The sequence below is a fragment of the Balaenoptera acutorostrata genome, chromosome 13 (assembly GCF_949987535.1).
Source record: "Balaenoptera acutorostrata chromosome 13, mBalAcu1.1, whole genome shotgun sequence".
Lineage (NCBI taxonomy): Eukaryota > Metazoa > Chordata > Mammalia > Artiodactyla > Balaenopteridae > Balaenoptera > Balaenoptera acutorostrata.
This window is the reverse complement of record NC_080076.1, coordinates 57,313,603-57,338,201: the sequence shown is the minus strand read 5'-3', so window position 1 is coordinate 57,338,201 and position 24,599 is coordinate 57,313,603. Positions and strand designations below refer to the sequence as shown.

The 24,599-nt window shown below is 38.6% G+C and overlaps 1 protein-coding gene and 1 pseudogene across 2 annotated transcripts in view; one reads left to right on the top strand and one right to left on the bottom strand.

Moving 5' to 3' along the window:
* SMCHD1 (structural maintenance of chromosomes flexible hinge domain containing 1) overlaps nucleotides 1–19,424 on the bottom strand; it is a 133,606-nt gene extending 114,182 nt beyond the window's left edge. Inside the window, exons 1-6 of one of the 2 annotated variants that reach the window (XM_057526927.1) lie at nucleotides 19,278–19,417; nucleotides 18,885–19,054; nucleotides 8,338–8,413; nucleotides 7,170–7,331; nucleotides 2,839–2,921; nucleotides 2,047–2,177 (exon numbers count right to left, since the gene is read on the bottom strand). In XM_057526927.1, the coding sequence (XP_057382910.1) occupies nucleotides 2,047–2,177; nucleotides 2,839–2,921; nucleotides 7,170–7,209 (254 nt within the window). In that variant the 5' untranslated portion in view covers nucleotides 7,210–7,331; nucleotides 8,338–8,413; nucleotides 18,885–19,054; nucleotides 19,278–19,417. Of the gene's footprint in view, nucleotides 1–2,046; nucleotides 2,178–2,838; nucleotides 2,922–7,169; nucleotides 7,332–8,337; nucleotides 8,414–18,884 lie in introns of both variants that reach the window. The other variant, XM_057526926.1, reaches the window with a different exon arrangement.
* Nucleotides 19,425–20,880: 1,456 nt separating this feature from the next.
* LOC103007232 (chromobox protein homolog 3-like) lies at nucleotides 20,881–23,107 on the top strand (annotated as a pseudogene).
* Nucleotides 23,108–24,599: the final 1,492 nt, after the last annotated feature.

The following is a 24,599-nucleotide window of genomic DNA, read 5'->3' as shown; positions in this document are numbered from 1 at the left end:
CAACTCAAATGTAACCTCAAAGAGGCTGCCCTCTTTTCTAGTCACCTTACCTAAAGGAGATGGCCATCAGGCTCTAACATATTACTCAATATTTTCTTAATCAGTAACTGAAGTGCTTATACGTTTTTTGGTTTACTTTTGGCTTTTCCTCTACTACAACATAAGCTACAGTCAAGATAGTCAGCTGTTTTGTATTTGTAGGCTGTCCTTCCTTTTCTTCCACAGCCTGTCTCCTATGATACCCATCCTTAAATCCAATAAAAAACTAAATTGGAAGCAGTAAAACAACTGATAATTTTTTCTATAGGAGTAGAAGCTAGAGGAGTGAGGGGGGTACAACTATGCTAACAGAAACTGGAGTGGGTTAAGGGACTGATACTGGACTCAAAGACAGTATGAGTACATAACAGCTATAACAACAACTGACTGTTTACTGATACAACACCTATAAAAAGCTAGGACCAGAACATACAACAGGTAGATTTCTACCAAAAATTAAAATTTCCCTAACATTTGAATTAAGTTTAAAAGTCTGTGTTGTGCTAAAATCTAGAGAAATCTTAATAAACTGTAGGCTCTACTTCTTTCTACTCTTCCACTTGATTTAACTAACATTTTTCTGACCTTTTTGCCCCAATCTACCATCTGTTCTCCTTTCATTTCTACCTAATATTTCTATCTTATGCTAAATTCTATCTTTAGACTATGAAAGACGTGATCTTTGCCTTCTTTATGGCTATTTTATAAATCCCTGAAGTGGCACGTATTCAAGAAAATACTGAAAAAGAATACTTGCAGAAAAATCTGAAGCCACAAATGAGAAGTAGTAACTACAATGATAGCTTGTATTTATTGACTGCTTATCATTTGCCAGGCTCTAAGGACTTCACATGTACTAACTCACTTGGTTTTCACAAAACCTTATGAGGTATTATCTCCATTTTACAGACATGTAAACTGAGATAAAAAGAAGTAAACTACCTTGACCAGTGTCATACAATTAGTAAGGCTAGAATTCAAATGAGACCAAATGATTCCAGAGCCCTTGTTCTTCACTTATTGCTGCCTCTCACCATGTAAGTGTTTACAAATTTGATGAAAATTCTGAGTGCTGAAATTTCAGAAGTGAGAAGGCAAATGTGTTATCTATATTAATTTTACACATTATTGAGACTGTTCCTTAAATTTGGGTGACTTTCCTTGACACAGCAGAAAGAAAAACAGGACATGAACAAATACTAACTACTTAATAAGAATGCCAACTGATTCTTTCAAATGTGTTTCCCGAAGTACACAACATAGCTGCCATAACTATTGTATTTAGAGCCATGAGGTTGGATGGAATCACCAAGTGAGGAATTAGGAGAAGATAAGGGACCAAGGACTAAGCCCTGAGGCACTGAAACATTAAGAAGGTGGAGAGACTTCCCTGGTGGCGCGGTGGTTAAGAATCCACCTGCCAATGCAGGGGACATGGGTTCGAGCCCTGGTCCAGGAAGATCCCACATGCCACGGAGCAACTAAGACTGCATGCCACAACTACTGAGCCTGCACTCTAGAGCCCACAAGCCACAACTACTGAGCCCACGTGCCACAACTACTGAGCCCGTGTGCCACAACTACTGAAGCCCACGCGCCTAGAGCCCATGGTCCGCAACAAAGCCAAGCCACCACAATGAGAAGCCCGCACACCTCAACAAAGAGTAGCTCCCGCTCGCCGCAACTAGAGAAAGCCTGCATGCAGCAACGAAGACCCAATGCAGTCAAAAATAAATAAATAAATAAAATTAATTAAAAAGAAAAAAAAACTCCTATGTACCTCAGGAAATGCAAAAAGAATCATTCAATGGAAGGGCACAATATGATTTATGCAGTTTTGACTATTTCTAAGTAGTGGTCATAAAAACTTTATTATAAAAATCTAAATAAATATGCTGATAACATCAAAACCTCCAATGTATCATGTATAACTAAAGAAATATAAGAGTTCTTATCCTTATTAAAATACCCAGCTGCCCATAAAAAAAGTGAGTAAGGTTTTCTAACCTTTCAAAGTCACCTTGCCTTGTAAATTTTGACAACCTATACACGGCCCAGTTGTTAAGCTGTTTAGAGGTCATTCCTCTTCCATTATCTATCACTGCAACGGCAGGTTTTCCTTGTGTTTCATCAAAATGCTATGAAATAAAATAAGTTCAAAAAGATAGGAAAAGTCAAATCAATATTAAAAACATGAAAAGTTAATATAAAAAAAGTGATTCATTGGGCTCACTCATACATTGCTGGAGGAAGTGTACACTAATACAACTTTCTGAAAGGCACTTCAGCAGTATGAATCAAAGGCCTTAGAATTCTTCATGTCCTTTAACCCAGAAATTCCATTTCTCAGAATTTAGCTTGAGAAACTAATCAGAGATATGTACAAAAATCTATAAGGATACTCATCACGCCAGCACTGCTTACAATGGCAAAAATATAGGAAAAAAATCTAAAAGTTCAACAACAGTAGACTGATTACATAATTTATATTACAGTCAATAAACCAAACTGCAGCAGTGGTATATTATATTGCAGAATATTCATGATATGGCAATGTTTACAATGTACTATTAAGGGAAAATAAAAGATCACAAATAACAAAATGTACAATATGATCACACATACATGTATACATATATGCATAGAAAAAGGGCACGTGAAAAAATTTTAATGACTGAAGAGACATCAGATAATTATTTCTACTTTTAGTTTATCTTTATTTTCTAATTTTTCTCCAATGAACCTGTAGTACTTCTATAAAAGGACAAGTTAAATTGCTTTAGAGTATTATCTCCTTACCAATTTGATCTGTATTCTTCTAACACCAGTGTTACGAGAAGTGGCAGACAATGAATTATCAATTAATTCTGCAAGAGCAAATGCTGGAAAAGAATGAGAAAACGTTATTGCTTAAGTTTTCCCTCCTAAATACTTCATATAAAAGTTCAAAGTAGAAGAAACTCTGAAGTACCTTAAGCCATCACTTTTATTTTCCAAAGAGCTAGAATTAAAGTATTATCCTGATCCTAATGACACAAACATAATAAAGGCATCACCAATCACCACCAGCATAAAAAAGCAGTCACCAACCAGTACTTGCATGGCACTACACAGCATGAGTCAGCCAGCCATGATTCCTGGCTTCAAGGAGTTTATAATCTAAAGACAGACATACACACATAAGAGACAAACAGAAGACCATAACCATAAAATCAAATAGTAGTCTGTGGTACGTAATTACATCATGCACAAGTCAAACGTAAGCACATTTTGAGATATAAGGACAACTATAAAGCAACTATAAAAGTGTCTATTGAGAGCTAATTTAAATACAGATATCTCACAACAGCAACTTGTGAAATGGCAGAATGTATCTGCTTAACTGACACAAAACTGCTCTTAATTTCCTACTACACAACCAGCTTGACCTTCAGTTTATCACTGGCTCAGCATTGTTCCTAACATTCTCCTTTCTCCAGGGTCAGTACCCAAACTATTTCTCACTTTTATTCCCCTAATTAAAAGGGGGAACATACTAAATTAATGTCTCTTCCCCTGAAGCTTAACCCAACTTAAGCGTAATTAATCCACAGAGTAGCACTCCAGCAAGCACTTCCACACTCTCAACACTCAGGGGATGTCTATGTTTATAAGCTAGTTAGAAAGAAGTTACCACAAATCAGCTATCTATAAAGACCTGGCGAAGGGTATTAACTAGGAAATGGAGAAGTAGGGACACTGAAGGAAATGCAAGGAAAAAGAGTTAAAAGAAATCTCAAAGAAAGAAATGAGTAGAATTTAGTATATGATTAGATATAAAGAGAGAAAGAAAAAGAAATCCAAGGTGGTTTTGAGTACTTGCTCCAGAAGACTGGATAAATGGTCGTATTTTCCATAAAATTTAGAAGGAGAAAAATTTAGAAGGGAGGAAAGAAAACTTCAGTTTTAGATGCGATACTCTATCACTATATCAAGCTCAATGAGTAGAGGTGTTCCACAGAGAGCTGGAACAGACTACGCTTAATGGAGAGAGTAAAGACAGCCAGAGATAAATGCTTCATTGACACAGAATAGTTTAGACTTGGGTAAGTTCACTTCAAGTATAAAAAGATCAACATGACTTAAAGAATTATCCACCATACAGTCAACAATAACCAGAAGTAGCATCAAAGGCACAGGAAACAGAGGCAGGGAAAGACCCAGGAATTTAATGTGAAGTCACAGAAATCAAAGCAGGAGTTTAAACAGTGATATTCTCTGCCTATTCATATAATGACAGTAGGAATGAAAACCCATATAACCAATCTGGAAGGTAATTAATCTATATCAAAAGTCTTAAAAATGAATGTATCTACTGACTCCATGATTATACATTTAAAAACTTATCCTCAGAGAATTAAAGATTCATTCAATATGCCGATATATAAACCCTTTCACCTAGATTCACATGTTGTTAACATTTTGCCACATGGCTCCTATGCATTTTTTAAATTTAATTTTTATTTTATATTAAAGTATAGTTGATTTACAATGGTGTGTTAGTTTCAGGTGTATAGCAAAGTGATTCAGTTATTCATATATATAAATATATATATTCTTTTTTTACATTCTCTTCCATTATAGGTTATTTTAAGATATTGAGTATAATTCCCTGTGCTATATAGTACGTCCTTGTTGGTTATCTATTTTATATATAGTAGGGTGTATATTTTAATCCCAAACTTGTAATTTACCCCCCACCAAATGCATTTTTGACTTAGAATATTTCCAACTTACATGGGTTTATCTGGCATAGAGATGTAGAGGAAACATAGGTTGCAATTTTAAATAGGGTGAACAAGATAAGTTTTGTTGAGAAGGTAATAGATAAACAAGACTTGAATGAGGTGAGGGACTGAGAAAGAGGCTATCCAAGCAGAGGGTCCTAAGCTGAGAATAAAGCTGGCAGTGAAGAGGAATGAACAAGCAACAAGAGCTGTGGAAACAAAGTCAGAGAGGTACAAAGCACAGCTTCTAAGACCATGCAAGCAATTGTAAAGACTTCGGCGTTTACCCTTAGTGAAACAATCTGACTTCTCAAACCTTTCGTGTACAGGCATGAAAAGAGAGAGACGAGGCCACTGTATAATCTCGGTAATCTATGATGGTGCCTCAGACCTAGTGTTACCAACAGAAGTAAAGAGAAATGCTCATTTTAAGATAAACACTGAAGATAGTGCCAAAAGGATTTTCTGAAAGATTGAATGAGACAAAGAAGAATCAACTGGATTTTTGGCTTAAGCAACTAGAAAGAACCAAAATTAATTTGGATGGAAAACTATGTGTAGTATATTCCCATCTTAGATATCCTAGTAGAGATGCCACATGGGCAAGTGGATAGACAAAACTGGGATTCAGGAGGTAAGTCTGGCGTTATTTTCAATATTTAACTAAAAATGACCATTTCTCACTACCTCCATTTGGTAGTCGCTGCCATAACTATGGTATTTAGAGCCATGAGATTGGATGGAATCACCAGTTGAGGAATTAGGAGAAGATAAGGGACCAAGGACTAAGCTCTGAAGCACTGACACATTAAGAAGATGGGGGGACTTCCCTGGTGGCGCAGTGGTTAAGAGTCCGCCTGCCAATGCAGGGGACATGGGTTCAAGCCCTGGTCTGGGAAGATCCCACATGCCGCGGATCAACTAAGCCCGTGCGCCACAACTACTGAGCCTGCGCTCTAGAGTCCGCGAGCCACAACTACTGAAGCCTGCATGCCTAGAGCCCGTGCTCCACAACGAAGAGTAGCCCCTGATCGCCGCAACTAGAGAAAGCCCACGCACAGCAACGAAGACCCAACGCAGCCAAAAATAATATATAAATAAATTAAATAAATTTATTAAAAAAAAAGAATTAGTCACAAGAACATTCAGTCATTTGTAACAATTAAAAAAAAAACTGAAATAACCTGAATGTCTAATAACAACAGTACACTGTTCAAATAAATTACGTTATCTAAATATTGTGTAACCCCTAAAACAAACATATATTAACATGCATATTAAAGATGTTCATTACATTTTAAATAAAAAGGTAGGTTAAAAAAGTATGCATTGGGAATTCCCTGGTGGTCCAGTGGTTAGGACTCTGTGCTTTCACTGCTGAGGGCCCGAGTTCAATCCATGGTCAGGGAACTAACTAAGATCCCACAAGCCATGTGGCGCGGCCAAAAAAAAAACAAAAAAGGATGCATCATACAAAACCATTAAAAAAGAAAAAAAAAAGTCAAACAATATGAAGAGGTCTGAAATGATAAACACCGAAGTGTTGGTGGTAGTTACATCTGGGTGGTAGAGATAGGGATGTTCTTTATGCTCTTTTTGCTTATCTATGTTATCTAATTTTCTACCAACTCTAACGCATATACGATGAAAAAAATTTTTAATAAGAATGTTTACAGGGAGTTCCCTGGTGGTCTAGTGGCTAGGATTCCTGGCTTTCACTGCCAAGGCCCAGGTTCAATTCCTGGTTCCTGGTTGGGGAACTGAGATCCCACAAGCCACAGCACAGCCAAAAAAAAAAGAAAAAGAAAGTTTATAATGAACATCTAAATAGTATTAAACACTTTGGCAGGGTCCAGACAGAAAAGATTCTCTAAATCAACTAGCAAACAATCCAAAGGTAGGATTAAAACTGGCAAGTAGTAAAGGTGGAAGGAAATGATAAAGAAATGATAAAGAACACAAACCACTTACTTGTGCTGTTCAGCTATAAAAAATGTGCAAGGTAAAACAAATATTTTCTCAACTGGGAGAGGTGTATAGGAGGCCAGGAAGAATAAATCAGGAAAGGAGAGTGTACAGGAGATAGATGTATAAGTACAGACCTCTTATGAGTTGAAAAGGAATGAATTCTCATTCTACATTAGTTTTAAAAGAGAGGTATCTTTATTCTGAAGTAAGATGACTTAGGTAGAAAAAGAAATACACTGTGATGAAGAGACGAAGTAAGGACACTCACAAAAACTGATCATAGTCTGCGAATAAAGTAGAATGAGAGATCTTTTTTAAAGTGAAGGACTAGGATGTGTGATCAGGGGATAAAGGTGAGTGATAGTTTATCAAAATTAGTATAAATGGAATACTTACGTAAAGGATTTTGTCCTTCACTTGCATAATATTCATACATGCCACTTTTAACCAATGTGTCATAGTGAGGTAGGAAGTCAATTCGTTCTTTTGTAGCTGTTAGTAGTAACTGATTGACTGACTGTAGCAGGTACAGAGTGACTCCATCTTTAACAGTTTCATCTGTAATCAAGAGGTAACATCTTAAGTACTAAGCTAGCATCTGAAACACAATGAATTTATAATTTTGAATATACAAACTGTATCTATGAAACGACTTTAAAAATTATACGGGCAAATCCCCAAACAATGGATCCATCTATAAATTCAGCTGTGTTGTGTTTTGTTAAGAATATCAGTGGAATAGGTTCAAATACTTCCACTCATCTGAAACACTCAATTCTTAAGTTAAGCTGTCACAGAAAATCAGATGAGGAACTATATTAAAGTGGTATCAATATGAATGGAGAAGAATGATTAAATCCAAAAAGGAATCAGGCATGAAAAATTGGCAAGTCTTAGAACATAACTGAGTAAAAAAAGATAATGGAAGAATCCAAGTTGGTCAGAAGAATTAGCTTCTTTCTTTTTTTTTTTTAATCAAGGAAACACTTTTTTTTTTAAATTAATTAATTAATTTATTTATTTTTAGCTGTGTTGGGTCTTTCGTTTCTGTGCGAGGGCTTTCTCTAGTTGTGGCAAGTGGGGGCCACTCTTCATTGCGGTGCGCGGGCCTCTAACTATCGCGGCCTCTCTTGTTGCGGAGCACAGGCTCCAGATGCGCAGGCTCAGTAGTTGTGGCTCACGGGCCCAGTTGCTCCGCGGCATGTGGGATCTTCCCAGACCAGGGCTCGAACCCGTGTCCCCTGCATTGGCAGGCAGATTCTCAACCACTGCACCACCAGGGAAGCCCAAGAATTAGCTTCTTAAGGGCCCAAGTAGAAGATCTGTGGCTAGGTGTTGTGCTGAGCAAGGTCTCATCTTCTGTAGCCATAGATGATATCAACTCTTTTCCTATAATCTTGCTTGAAAAATATGACCTCTGCACAAACTGGATGTATAGCTAGTTTCCTCTCCCATCCCCAAAACATCACAGTTTTTTGATGCTTATCTATCTCATAAAATAGTCATTGCTCTATGATATACTAGAACATATTAAATATAAAAGCATAAACATAACATTGCTTACCAAAATTATCACAGGTAATTTCTTTCCTACTTGTTGTTGTAATAACAAATTTTTCTTCAGGTGAAATGCCAAGTGTCTAGCCAAAATAATAGAATAAAATCAATTATTATACAAAGGAAATAAATGCACAATTCAAGTTTACAAAAATATGAAAATATTGATAAGGATATTATAATCTTCTAACAGTGCTACATTTATTTGAGAAATATGTCTTAATGTTTTTAAATTTTGCCTTTGCATAATTAACCACAAATCTAACTACAAATTACCTAGATTCTTCTGCTATTATACGTCACCTAGGAACACAAGTGATTAATTGAACACTTTGAAAGGGTTTAACATCAGCAGGGCTCTCTTAGACAAAAAACATATAATTTTATGTCAATATATAAGTAAACTTATTTGGAGCAAAGTATTAACATAACACTTATGTTCATATATATTAAATATTTAAATATGCAAAAACAAAAGTACTAGAAGAAAATAGAGGTTAATATTTTATAACACTGAGGTAAGTATAGCCACACTATGCAGGGTATCTGCATAAAGAATCTTTTTAACTATTATAACCCCTTCCAAAAGTATAACTTTAAAAAATTAAGGCAACATAAATTATGGGGGAAAACTACAACAGGAAACAAAGTGTTAGCATCCTTACTTCCGTTTCAGGTAATGATGAACTAGTTAATCTAGACCAACCTTACACAGAAGATTACTAAAAAAATCTAGACTAATGATATTCAAGTCTTCAATACTGATACTAAAAACCCTATTGGTCACTACTGAAACTAACTGAGGCACTAACTCCTTACTCTGAACACTGACAAATTAAAGGGAAAGAATAAAGCATTTATCCTGCTTTCTTGTACCAATTAGATTTCAGGGTAACCATATATCTCTAATTGATGAGGCGAAGTTGTTCTTTTGCCTCATCGATTAGAGAAGCAAAGAATTCCTGCTAATAAATACAGGAGGAATGGCAATCAGAATAGCACCATCAATGAATGAACCTTAAATTAAAACTTGTTTATGAAGGAATCCTGCTGAAACCACCTGAATCCCATTAATTCAATCTTAGCATTTCTAAGAGTGGGTGAAATAGCCTTACATTATGTGCCTCCTGATGTGATGTAATACGAAGTACCAGCACCACCTACGAAGTATTTTTTGCTTCCCTACCCCAAAGAAGCTGAACCTAAATCTTAATTATAAGCCTTTAAAAATAACTTCTAGTTTATAGGATATGTTGAGTTAGAACAAGCTAAATTACACCATAAAGGAGCACAGACAAATCCAGAATGTAGAATACGAGAGACAAACCAACTTGATTTCTTCAACAAGTCAATGTCAGGAAAAACAAAAAAGACTGGGGGAAGGTACTTTGCTCAAATGCTCTAAATTTTAGAAGAATTAAGAAACATAAAAAACCAAGTTCAATATAAGGACCCTGATTTAAACAAACCAACTATAAAAAAACATTTCTGAGATAAACAAATCTGAATATGGACTGAACAATACTATTAAAAATGTTAATTTTGATGGTGTGATAATAGAAGTGCATGTTGAGTATACAGGAGTGAGGTAAACTAAGGCCTGGAATATGCTTCAAAAGGCAAAAATGAAGCTAGCATGGTAAATACTTGGAAACTGTTGAATGTGGATGATGATTATACGTGGGTTCATTATACTACTATCTCTTTGTGTATGTTTGAAGCTTTTAATGAGAAGAATTTCTAACTTAAAATATACTATTATAGACCAGTGGAAGAGAATAGAGAACCCTGAAACAGACCCACACATACATACACAGGGAGCTTGGCAAATAGGGGAATGACATTACAGATTGATGAGAAAAGAATAAACTATTCAATGAATATTACTGAGACAACCACTTAATTGTACAGAAATAGATTTTTAAAATCCCCATCTCAACATACACAAAAATAAGTTCCAAGAGAACTAAAGCAGCTACATTTTAATCCAAAATTGTAAAGGAAAAATAGGGAAATCATTCTGAGAGGCGAGAGAAATGATTTCTGAAAATACACAAGAAGTGCAAGCCATAAAGAAAAAAACTGGAGAACATGAAAAGATGCTCATCCTAGTTATCAGAGAAAATTAAAACTTTGATTATCATTCCCACAAGGCTGGCAAAAAATTTAAGTCCTGATAATATAAAGTATAGGCCTCCATTAAAAGAATCACACATGATGAAGTGGAATTTAACCCAGGGATGAAAGAATTTTTCAGTATCAACAAATCAATGTGATACACCACATCAACAAACTGAAGAATAAAAACCATATGATCATCTCAATAGATGCAGAAAAAGCTTTTGATAAAATTCAAAATCCATTTATGATAAAAACTCTCCAGAAAGTGGGCACAGAGGGAACATACCTCAACACAATAAAATCCGTATATGACAAACTCACAGCTAACATCATACTCAACGGCGAAGAGCTGAAACCATTTCCTCTCAGATCAGGAACAAGACAAGGATGCCCACTCACACCACTTTTATTCAACATAGTTTTGAAAGTCCTAGACACAGCAATCAGTGAAGAAAAAGAAATGAAAGGAATCCAAATTGGAAAAGAACAAGTAAAATTGTCACTGTTTGCAGATAACATGATACTATACATAGAAAATACTAAAGATGCCACTAGAAAACTACTAGAGCTCATCAATTAATTCAGTAAAGTTGCAGGATACAAAATTAATATACAGGACTCTGTTGCATTTCTATACACTAACAACAAACTATCAGAAAGACAAGGAGACAATCCCATTTACCATCGCATCAACAAAACAAAACAAAACAAAACAACCTAGGAATAAACCTACCTAAGGAGGCAAAACACCTGTACTCTGAAAACTATAAGACACTGATGAAAGAAACTGAAGATGAACAAACAGATGGAAAGGTATACCTTGTTCTTGGATTGGAAGAATCAATTTTGTTAAAATGACCATACTACCCAAAGCAATCTACAGGCTCAGTGAAATCGCTATCAAATTACCAATGGGATTCTTCACAGTACTAGAACAAATAATTTTAAAAATTGTATGCAAACACAAAGATCCTAAATAGCCAAAACAATCTTGAGAAAGAAGAACAGAGTGGAAGATTCACACTTCCTGACTTCAGACTATACTACAAAGCTACAGTAATCAAAACAGTATGGTACTGGCACAAAAACAGACACATAGCTCAATGGAACAGGATGAAAGCCCAGAAATAAATCCACACACTTATGGTCAATTAACCTGAGACAAAGGAGGCAAGAATATACAGTGGACAAAAGACAGTCTCCTCAATAAGTGGTGCTGGGAAAACTGGACAGCTACATGTAAAAGAATGAAATTAGAAGATTCTCTAACACCATATACAAAAATAAACTCAAAATGGTTTAAAGACCTAAATGTAAGACCGGATACTATAAAACTCCTAGAGGAAAACATATGCAGAACACTCTGACATAAATCACAGCAATACTTTTTTTGGCTCTGTCTCCTAAAGTAATGGAAACAAAAGCAAAAATAAACAAATGGGGCCTAATTAAACTTAAAAGCCTTTGCACTGCAAAGGAAACCATAAACAAACCAAAAAGACAACCTACGGAATGGGAGAAAATATTTGCAAATGAAGCAACCAACAAGGGCTTAATTTCCAAAATACACAAATAGCTCATACAGCTCAATATAAAAAAAAAAAATTTAAAAATGGACAGAAGACCTAAATAGACATTTCTACAAAGAGAGACAGACAGACAGTCAACAGGCACCTGAAAAGATGCTCAATGGCACTAATCACCAGAGAAATGCAAATCAAAACTAGAATGAGGGACTTCCCTGGTGATGCAGTGGTTAAGAATCCACCTGCCAATGCAGGGGACACAGGTTTGAGCCCTGGTCTGGGAAGACCCCACATGCCGCGGAGCAACTAAGCCCGTGCGCCACAACTACTGAGCCTGCACTCTAGAGCCCACGAGCCACAACTACTGAGCCTGCGTGCCACAACTACTGAAGCCCGTGCACCTAGAGCCCGTGCTCCACAACAAGAGAAGCCACTGCAATGAGAAGCCTATGCACTGCAATGAAGAGTAGCCCCTGCTCGCCACAACTAGAGAAAGCCCGCATGCAACAACGAAGACCCAATGCAGCCCAAAAAATAATAATAATAATAAACAAATTTAAAAAAAACAAAACAAAACTAGAATGAGGTATCCTCTCACACTGGTCAGAATGGCCATCATCAAAAAGTCTACAAATATTGACGCTGGAGAGGGTGTGAAGACAAGGGAACCCTCCACACTGTTGGTGGGAATGTAAACTGGTACAGCTCCTATGGAGAAGAGTATGGAGGTTCCTTTAAAAATTAAAGAGTTACCATAAGATCCAGCAATCCCAATCCCACTCCTGGGAATATACCTGGAAAAGACAAACTCTCTAATTCGAAAAGATACACACACCCCAATGTTCATTCCAGCACTATTTACCATAGCCAAGACATGGAAGCAACCTAAATTTCCATCAACAGATGAATGGATAAAGAAGATGTGGGGTGTGTGTGTGTGTGTGTACACACACACACATAATGGAATAGTACTCAGACATAAAAAAGAATGAAATAATGCTGTTTGCAGCAACATGGATGGACCTAGAGATTATCATACGAAGTGAAGTAAGACAGAGAAAGACAAATATCATATATCACTTACATGTGGAATCTAAAAAAAGATACAAATGAACTTATTTACAAAACAGAAACAGACTCACAAACATAGGAAACAAACTTGGGGTTACCAAAGGGGAAAGCAGGGCAGGGGGGATAAATAAGGAGTTTGGGATTAACAGATACACACTACTAGGGAATTCCCTGGTGGTCCAGTGGTTAGGATTCGGCACTTTCACTGTGGTGGCCCAGGTTCAATCCCTGGTTAGGGAACTACCCGCAAGACGCATAGCCCAAAAAAAAGAAAAAAAAAAATACAGATACACACTACTGTATATAAAATAGAAAAACAACAAGAACCTACTGTATAGCACAGGGAACTATATTCAATATCTTGTAATAACCTACAACGGAAAAGAATCTAAAAAAGTGTGTGTGTGTGTGTGTGTGTGTGTGTGTGTATATATGAGTCAGTTTGCTCTACACCTGAAACTAACATTGTAAATCAACTATACTTCAATTTTTTAAAAAGTTCTACTAAAAAGACAGCCATATTTTGAAGGATAAAAAAATAAAGTATAGGCTTCCATATAGGAAAGGTGGACCTTACACATTTCGGATAGGCCCGAAAGTCAGTACAACCATATTGCAAAGCAATTTGGTATACTTTAGTAAAACTAAAAATACTCATATCCTATGCAATTCCACCCAAGAGAAATGAAGCTATAGACATAAACTGATGGGGAAAAGATTCTATTTGTTTACAGAAATAAAAATTGTCTTCACAGATCTTAGGGTTTTGTATAATCAAGACAGTCTTTATTTCTCAGTTCTTTACTACTTTATTTCTACAATGTCCCAACTGTTAGATCATGTGGTTACATATCCTGTAGAAAAAAATACATATTTTTATAATTAAATTGAATTTTTAAGATCTATGTACATCTGAAAAGTATTTATATATATTTCACACAATCTCTCCATAATTTTATTATTCAATTAAGATACATAAGCTATCTTTTTTCTCTGCTTTATCTATAATCCTTTATAAAAATTATTTCTCAAATTCATAACTTCTCTAAATATTTTATAGCTCTGGTATTCGACAAACATAAATTAAATATTTTTACATTATTCATTATGCTTTTATTCAAGATGTCATACTCTTCTCTCTCCATATTTTTGGTCTAAAAATCTATCTTATCAGACGTAAACTAAAGTCTTTCGTGTATCTGTACTCACTTGGCCTTGAATACAGATACATTTCCTCTGCCTTTCTCTATATGAAAGCAGGATGACATTCTATTTGGGCAAGAGTTGTGACTGAGCTTTTTCTTTTCTTTTTTTTTTTTAATTATTTATTTATTTACTTATTTTTGGCTGTGTTGGGTCTTCGTTTCTGTGTGAGGGCTTTCTCTAGTTGCGGAGACCGGGGGCCACTCTTCATCGCGGTGTGCGGGCCTCTCACCATCGCGGCCTCTCTTGTTGCGGAGCACAGGCTCCAGACGCGCAGGCTCAGTAATTGTGGCTCACGGGCCTAGTTGCTCCGTGGCATGTGGGATTTTCCCAGACCAGGGCTCGAACCTGTGTCCCCCGCATTGGCAGGCAGATTCTCAACCACTGCGCCACCCGGGAAACCCTGGGCTTTTTCATTTTTATAAGAGCACTTCAATTACACCTTTTTCTGGGTTAATGTTAAAGCACATGGATCTTCCAAAGTACCAGCCCTACATGTCTTTAGGTTAGCTTCAAACTATCTGCTGCCCAACTTCTCTCAAAAGCCAATTTTAAGAAATATTTATGAAGAGCTAACTAACTTGTAGTCCATAAAATCCTGAATACTTTAAACTTTATCAATGGATTAGGTCACTCAGAAGTTATATAGTTCAATGCATCTCTCTGAACAAAAAACTAGCCTTTAATGATGTGCTTTGGTATTATATCCAATTGTTCTGTCCCTGAACCACACCAAAACCAGGAACACCCATATTGCACTTGAGCGAGAAATCTCTACAAAAATTTGGGTGGTAACTGCTTAAAGCAGGCTGCAATACCCTAAACAACACATAGCGTACCTTGCATTAAAAGACAAGACAAGAAGAGCCTCTCCTATCTCTAAGAATGTTGCCCATTTTATCAGGATTTGTGAGGAATCTAGGGAGAAATTTTTCTCAAATCAAAGGTTTGCATCGTTAGCAGTTGGAATGTTTTTATTTTATAGACATTGTGGATTTTGTATCAATTACCTTTCCTTCTTTGTTTCGACCCTTAAGAAACTCAAAGCTGATTTCATGCCTCAGCACTGGTATATGCTTTAATCAAATGAACTTCCATTTATTAGTTCTCCTCAGGTTACTATTCTACTCTTTCCTACATCTACCTTCTTTTACCTTTTTTCTTTTCATCTTTTGGAATTTTTAACATAATATACCTTACGTACAAATTTTTTTTGAAGGAACAGATTGATTCATTTAACTAAATAGCTATAAACCAACTATTAGGTAAGGCTCCTACCCTCAAGAAGCAGAGACTATTTTTTAAGTATGATGGTATAACAAGTGCTATAGAAGGGTGACAAGGAATAGTGGAACCACACAAGAGAAGAAATAGGCATTTCCTCAAAATTAGGGGTGGAGAGGAGGGTTTGCACATATGGGACTTAATGCTTGGGCATATTAAGAATTAGCCAAATAAGTTATTTTCTAATCTTTGATTCTGCAAGGTCACAAGGGCTCAAGTGAGTCAATAACTGCTTATCACAGGTGTAAGGGCTTCTGCCAAATCCACCTTTTCCTCTTCCTTCCTCTTGATTGCTCCTCTTTTCTACAAAGTGCGCTTTCCCCAAATAACAGTTTAGGACCCATAATACTTTTTAGCACTACAAACACTTATTAGTTTGTTTTCAGTTTTAATGAAAAACTTTAATTTAGTGCACTATCTGCCTCTTCCCCTAAAAAGGAAAATGAAGGCTTTAGTAAATAGTGTGGACATTGTGGAGATTGTTTTAAAAAAAATACAAGCTTTAGAATCAAACAGACCTAGATTCCAATCCCAGTTTCACTGCTCATGAACTGTATAAACTCAGACTTCATTCAGTAACTTATTTCAGTTCTTCATGTCTGTAATGGGGACAAAGTTATGGGATTAGGTGGCATAATCTAATGATGTTTTAAACTCTCAAAAAAAAAAAAAAGTTAGCCTTCCTTTTTTTTTTTACTAGTTCTTCCCTCCCACTTCTAATCAAATTTAACCTTCTCTGTTACAGCAGGAAAAAGTGGAAAGGAGAGGAAAAGAATCAGTCAAAGAAAATATTTTCCTTGTTAAAATATTGAAGGAATGGAATGAATATATCTGTTCCCCATAACACAGAACATCATTTGAGGCTGAGTGGAATAACAAAAAGAACTTGACTTCTGGGTTTGAATTCTAATTTTTGTACTATCTGTTTGACTTAAGTGAGTCACCATCTCCAAAAGTGAGTTTCCACTTCCGTAATAAGAGGTTAATACACTTCCCCTATATATGTAGCAGACTTACTGACACTTCTCACATGGGAGAATTATTTCTACAGGGAGGGTAAATTTGTACAACCCTTCTGAAAAACAATTTAAAAATACGTATCAAGAGCTTTAAAAATATTCCTGACCTTTGATCCAGGAATTTCACTTCTAAGAGTCTAAACCAAAGAAAAATAAAGACATAAAAGACTATGCATATAAGAGGAAAGAATTTTTAAAAGAAAATATATATATATATGTAACTTAATCACTGTGCTGTACACCTGAAACTAACATGACATTGTAAATCAACTATACTTCAATGTTTTAAAAAAAGGAGGAAAAAAAAGTTTAAACTAAAAAATAAAAACAAAATAGGGCTTCCCTGGTGGCGCAGTGGTTGAGAATCTGCCTGCTAATGCAGGGGACACGGGTTCGAGCCCTGGTCTGGGAAGATCCCACATGCCACGGAGCAGCTGGGCCCGTGAGCCACAATTGCTGAGCCTGCGCGTCTGGAGCCTGTGCCCCGCAACGGGAGGGGCTGCGATAGAGAAAGGCCCGCGCACCGCGATGAAGAGTGGCCCCCGCTTGCCGCAACTGGAGAAAGCCCTCGCACGAACCGAAGACCCAACACAGCCAAAAATAAATAAATAAATAAAGAAAGAAAGAAAGAAAGAAAATCCTTTAAAAAAAATAAATAAATAAATAAATAAAATAAAATAAATCTCCAAAAAAAAAGACCATGCATTCAAACATGTTTATCATGGTATTGCTTAAAATTGAAGGTAATGTAAATGTCAACAAAAAAGAGAGATCTGGTTATGTAAACAGTGGTACAAAACAGACCACTTCGTTTACGAAGACTTGCGTTAAAACAGAAAAATACTGACAATATTAAGTGAAAAAAATGGAATATAGACATGTATTACGGTTATTTAAAAATGGGGGGTGAGGGTAAGGATACAAAGAAATAACTCCAAGTGCTAACAGTGGTTACAAATTTCACAGTGAGTAAAAGGGTTTACTTTTTTCCCTCTGGTTCCTTATTTTCTTTAATGTGCTGATAGTTTAAAATCATTTTTATATGTCATGACTTTAAATCATTTACATATAATCAATATAAATATTTTATATAATCAACTACAAAAATAATAAACATGAGTTTCCTTTCCCTGATGAATATAAAACATTCATCAAAAAAAAAAGAGCATTCATTCATTCACTTTTCAAAGACATGGGAATCTGCTATATCCATACACAGAATGAACTTTTGAGTTTATAAAATTTTGTCTCCATTCTAATTTGGCCATTTACTACGTGCCAGGCACAATTCCAGACGCTGGGAATACAGAACAAATCAAAGTCCTTCCTCTCAAGTCGTTTTTTCCCCTGAGTCTTGATTTCAATTATTTCAGCAACTAGTATACAGAGTTAACAGCACTAAAAACATCAGCCTGCTCAAGTTAAAACAGTGCTTCACACCAAGTCCTTTCTCCTTGGAAGCTAAGTGTTCTCTATCGCTTAAAAAGAGCCCCAAGTGGTTAATGCAGCTCACGACAATACCCCTTCTTTGAAGCTCGAGCACCAGCAACATCTCAGATCTAGAAAAGACTTCCCAGTTTAAAGTAGGACTTTGCCTATATAGTCATTAACTTTTAAAGCAAACTAGTACAGGGAGTATACAGGTCCTTTGGTGTTCCGCAGATACCCTTGGACACCCTTTGAGTGGTTCAGGAACTCCCAGGGGGCTGGGGGGTGCAGGAAACCAGAAGGGCAGCTCCACCTGCGAAGCTCTCTAGGTCAAGTGTTTCCACTACGGAAGGACCCCGCCAGGGCGGGCCTGCAAGCCTTCTTGACAGAACGACCCGGGAAATTACTGCATCACTGAACGAACCTGAGGAAAATTGACTCCAGGAATTTCACAACTTCTAACTATCACAACACTCCTAACAGAGCCATCGGGGAGAACTCCGCTCTCTTCTTTAAAAAAAAAACAAAAAACAAAACAAAAGTTCCACCCGAAAGAGACATAAGTGGCTTTCCCGACTGGAAGAAGAGCTGCACGGCCTCAGAGTGCTAAGGTCGCCCCGGGCCCATGAAACCCGCGGTACCAAAGCCTGGGCGGCGCGACCCCCGAAACAGGGCCGGGGCAGAGGGAGGCCCACCGACCCGCCGGCTCCGCACTCCGAGGCCGGCGCCCGGACCGGCCCCAGGCTTCCCCGCCCGCCTCGGGCATGGCGGGCACCCGGGAGGGAGAAGCCAAGGCCGCAGGACCGGGGCCGGGTGACAGGTTTATTGCCCCCGGTGAGCAACTTGGGCTTCTCGTCACCCTCCCAACCTCAACTCTACCCGCGCATCCCTCCTTAGCGTACCTGACACACTGAGGCGCGGAATGCCGCGAAGTCCGAGCGCTCCGTGACCTGCAGCGCCCGGTCCCCGAGCTCCGACTCCTTCTCTCGCCGGTCAAACAAGTACACCGTCCTGTAGCCGTCGCCTCCGCCGCCCTCTCCGGTCCCCACCGAGGGCCCGCCGCCGCCCGCCGCTGCCATATTGGGGAAGAGGAGAGAAAACAGCAACGCCGACTCCTGCGGCCGTCGCGCTAAAGGCCGAGGTACAGGCTCCGCGCGGCGGCTTCAGCTCCAGCCCCCGGGGCGGCGCAAGGCCTCTACCCCGGCGCACTCAGCTCCTCCCTCGGCGACGGCGGCGGTGGCGGACCAGCCGCAGTCGCGAGGATCACCCGGGAACCGATTCGAACGAGCTCCTACCCGTGCACCACGTCACTTCCGCGGCCCGCCGCTCCCGCAGAGGAGGGGGCGCGCTGCGCGCTCCTCGCAGGGCCGGGACCCGCGCCCGCTGTCGCCCAGGCGAGGTCGCAGCGCTACCCGCAACCAGGCCCGCCGCCTGTAGCTGTGGCGCAGGAAGAAGAGGGGCCGCCGGCGGCGCGCAGGAGGCGGGGCGAATCCGGCAGGCCGCGCGGGCCGGGGTGGGGCTTCGGAGCCCGCTGACCGGGGCCCGCCCCTTTCGCCCTAGCGAAGTTGGAGGGAAGCGCGGTCCCTAGCGGGCGGTGCCGCTCTGAGGGAACGACCCGGTATCCGAGGCGGGAGAGCCTATCCCGCGAGCGGCGGGTAGAGTCTTCCGAGGGACTGTTTTCTCCCATCCCAGAGGGTCCTGGTACCTTCCCGCCTCTCCATAACCCCGACCGAGCCTATCCGGCTTCGAGCTCCTGGCGCCGCGGCCACGGTTGCGACCTCAGGACCAGGTCGCGTGAACGCGGCGGTGGGAAGCGCCAGGCCCGCGGGCCTCGCGGTGTGGACCTGCCCCCGCCACGAGCACGTGGGTGCCCACACGGAAAAAAACGACGCCGAGAGACCCTGAGCCACTTTTTCAGTCCCATTTCCTAGTGGTTATGTGTGGGCCGCGGCGTGGACCTCCGAGACAAAGCGGGGCCCGGAGAACCTCCCCACCGAGGTTCTGTGACGTCGCCGCGGCCTCCAAGGGTCCCGGCGACCATATCTGCCCGGTGTACACGCCTATCCAACGCCGCCGCCACCACGCGTCTGGGAATCGTGCACAAGCACCCCCTATGCCACAGAGTTGTTAGGAATAAGTTAAAAAATGTTCGCAAAGGGCTTTTTTTTTTTAATACAGGAGGTTCTATTAATCTATTTTATACATATTAGTGTATACATGTCAATCCCAATCTCCCAATTCATCACACCACCACCCCCACCCCCTGCCGCTTTCCCCCCTTGGTGTCCATATGTTTGTTCTCTACATCTGTGTCTCTATTTCTGCCTTGCAAACCGGCTCATCTGTACCATTTTTCTAGATTCCACATATATGCGTTAATATACGATATTTTTGTCTTTACTTCACTCTGTATGACAGTCTCTAGGTCTATCCACGTCTCTACAAATGACCCAATTTTGTTCCTTTTTATGGCTGATTAATATTCCATTGTATATATGTGCCACATCTTTATCCATTCATCTTTCGATGGACACTTAGCTTGCTTCCATGACCTGGTTATTGTAAATAGTGCTGCAATGAACATTGGGGTGCATGTCTCTTTTTGAATGATGGTTTTCTCCTGGTGTATGCCCAATAGTGGGATTGCTGGGTGTATGGTAGTTCTATTTTTAGTTTTTTAAGGAACTTCCATACTGTTCTCCATAGTGGCTGTATCAATTTACATTCCCACCAACAGTGCAAGAGGGTTCCCTTTTCTCCACACCCTCTCCAGCATTTGTTGTTTGTAGATTTTCTGATGATGCCCATTCTGACCAGTGGGAGGTGATACCTCATTATAGTTCTGATTTGCATTTCTCTAATAATTAGTGATGTTGAGCAGCTTTTCATGTGATGCACATGCCTCCCCTCCACCACCGCCAACACGCGGCTGAGAATCGTGCACAAGCACGCCTATGCCACAGAGTTGTTAGGAATAAGTTAAATGATGTTCGCAAAGGGCTTAACATGCACTACGCTTTCGGTAACAGCCTTTATTGCGCTTCATTAAATATCCTTATCCTGGCCTGTAGTGCCCTAACTCAACAACAAATAATGTCATTGTTAGACGACTAGGTTTAGTCATTTACTCTCCAGGTCTTAAATTATTTAGTGAATATTTTGTGCTTGAGAGTGACACGTAAATTCACTAAGACTGGGGGATTTTTTTGATTCTTCAAAAGTTTGGGTGATAAAGTATATTTTCCGTTTTACTAGGTTTGCCAAAACCTTCATGGTTAATTACATGGGTAGACTAATCATTGGTGTATGTTAGAAACCTAGATTTGCTTGTCCAAATAAAGATGCTCCAGAATCGTAGGGTGTGTGTGTGTGTGTGTGTGTGTGTGTGTGTGTGTGCGCGTGTGTGCGTGTTTGGCTAGACATATAAGGTATTAAAGGTGGAACACACAGTTGGAACAAAAGTGTGAAGGCATGTGTTTGGGAGGAGCATAAATAATAAGGGCTGGAAGTGGGGAGAATGGAACATTAGATGGTGGAAGATAAAACTGGGAAGAGGCCAGATGTGGCCAAATGCCATTCATGTTCCTGAAGGGAGATATGAGGGAAAGCTGAGACCAAAGTAACCCCGACTCCTATGGGATTTCTTTGACCTCTCACATTTTACCTTTCAAATTCAAGTGAACTTTTTGTTATAGTCCATTATATAATGGTGTTTGATTTAAATGACAAAAAAAAAAAAAGGTTTTTGTATCTTAATGAGTGAAATGAATTGCCTATTTCATCAAATTGGGACTAGAGCTAGAAGTTCATCATCAGGACAATTTCTCATTTCTCTATAATACTAAATTATGTAAATGCATGGGTACAAACAGAAACTCTTTGTATGTCTTTAGAAGAGATTTAAAGATAATCTCACTGAGGAGAGATCCAAAATGCTGCCAGAGAAGTGTTCTACAATATTACAGGCAACTATTGGTGGAAACACAGATATGTATCTTGTTGAGAGGTCAACTCTGAATCACTGTCTTCTGTGGCAGTTTGGCAGTCTGAAACGTTTGCCAGTCAGCCTTTGTTCTCAGAGAGAAACTCCCCAGATAACTTTTTCAGCAAAGAAAGATGATGTTTGTTTTTCGTTTTTTTTTAAATTATAGTTGATTTACAATGTTGTGTTAGTTTCAGGTGTACAGCAAAGTGATTCAGTTATACATATTGATATATATATATATTCTTTTTCACATTGTTTTCCATTATAGGTTATTTCAAGATATTGAATATAGTTCTCCGTGCTATACGGTAGGTCCTTGGTTTTTTTCTTATCGATGTTTGTTCTTTAATTTTCATCACAAATAAATAAGAGTTTGAAATGACCCAGTGCCACAATTAGTTCTCTTTAACTGACTAATAATTTTTCTTTTCATTAGCCATCTTATCGTATAGAGTATAAATATTTAAGAATCCCTGTATCAGTTATCTCTTGCTGCAAAACAACATACTCCCAAACTTAGTGGCCTCTTGTACAACTCCTCACGGCCCTCCTCCTGGGAGAGAGTGAATAACAGCCCTTCAACTCCACAATTTAAAAACTCCTCCAATAAAACTGTGTTGCAAAAATTGGGAAAGAAACAGAATAGAAAAGAGTAAAATGAGTCAAAGAGGTAGAGCCTGAAGGTTTTGTGATGGAAAGAAATATTGGACTGATGTGTAATGAATGGGAAGGTGGTGTATATCCTTCAGTGGAAGAGATTGACAGGTGCTAACAATACTTGAAAACTGGAAGAAAATTCAGATCATCCAAAGTTAAAGTATTTCTTAATTCTGAAAAAGCCAGTAAAGAAAAAGATGGCACAAAAGTAAAATCTTTATCTGACAGTGAATCTGATGACAGCAAATCAAAGAAGAAAAGAGATTCTGCTTTGCCAAGATGCTTTGCCAGTGGTCTTGATCCTGAGCAAATAACTAGTGTTACATACAGCAGTGGATAATTAATATTTCTCATGAAACGGAAAGATGCAGATGAGGCAGACTCGGTGCTGTAGAAGAGGCAAACATGAAGTGTTGTCAAATTTTAATTGCTTTTTACAAAGGGAGACAAAGTTGGCATTCTCGTCCAGAAGATGATCAATAATTGTTTACATACATACAAAAATCTGGTCTTGGTTTATGACTTATTAGTATGAAAAATAACTACATTCTAATGAAAATCAAGTTTGATGTGTTCATTTTGAGTAGTATTAAGGGAATTGTTGAGTTGTTCTTGTTTTTATTTTTTTTCTATCAAAAGCACTGGTTACTTTGAATAAATAAAACTTTCTGTAGTTGCTTCATTTATCAGAACAGAACATTTGATACCATGGTTTATTATTTTCTCTGCATCAGAGAACAGCTTTTCTAAAATGTTAGAAAAATTTCCATAGTCGTTACTCAATCAGAATTTACATTTATTATTTTTAACCTATAATGCCCAAGGACCATGCTGGGTTTATTTGTTTTTGTCTGTATGTGTAAATACATACGTAAATTCTTGTTGTTGGGTTTTGGGGTTTTTTTTTTTACATTCACCAAAACAAAAAAGGCATTTTTTCACAACCATGAGTAAGTCCGTGTTGTTTCTGGGATGCCATCATTCTGAGCAACCTAGGAAATAGATCACCTCAAGCTAAACTGAAAATTTTCCTGAAGCCATAACCTTTCAAATCAAATAGATGTCCCTAACACCATACACAAAAATAACCTCAAAATGGATTCAAGACCTAAATGTAAGATCGGACACTATAAAACTCTTAGAGGAAAACATAGGAAGAACACTCTTTGACATAAATCACAGCAAGATCTTTTTTGATCCACCTCCTATAGTAATGGAAATAAAAACAAAAATAAACAAATGGGACCTAATGAAACTTCAAAGCTTTTTGCACAGCAAAGGAAACCATAAACAAGACGAAAAGACAACCCTCAGAATGGGAGAAAATATTTGCAAACGAATCAACAGACAAAGGATTAATCTCCAAAATATATAGACAGCTCATGCAGCTCAATATTAAAGAAACAAACAACCCAATCCAAAAATGGGCAGAAGACCTAAATAGACATTTCTCCAAAGAAGACATACAGATGGCCAAGAAGCACATGAAAAGCTGCTCAACATCACTAATTATTAGAGAAATGCAAATCAAAACTACAATGAGGTATCACCTCACACCAGTTAGAATGGGCATCATCAGAAAATCTACAAACAACAAATGCTGGAGAGGGTGTGGAGAAAAGGAAACCCTCTTGCACTGTTGGTGGGAATGTAAATTGATACAGCCACTATGGAGAACAGTATGGAAGTTCCTTAAAAAACTAAAAATAGAACTACCATATGATCCAGCAATCCCACTACTGGGCATATACCCAGAGAAAACCATAATTCAAAAAGACACATGCACCCCAATGTTCATTGCAGCACTATTTACAATAGCCAGGTCATGGAAGCAACCTAAATGCCCATTGACAGATGAATGGATAAAGAAGATGTGGTACATATATATAATGGAATATTACTCAGCCATAAAAAGGAACGAAATTGAGTCATTTGTTGAGACGTGGATGGATCTAGAGACTGTCATACAGAGTGA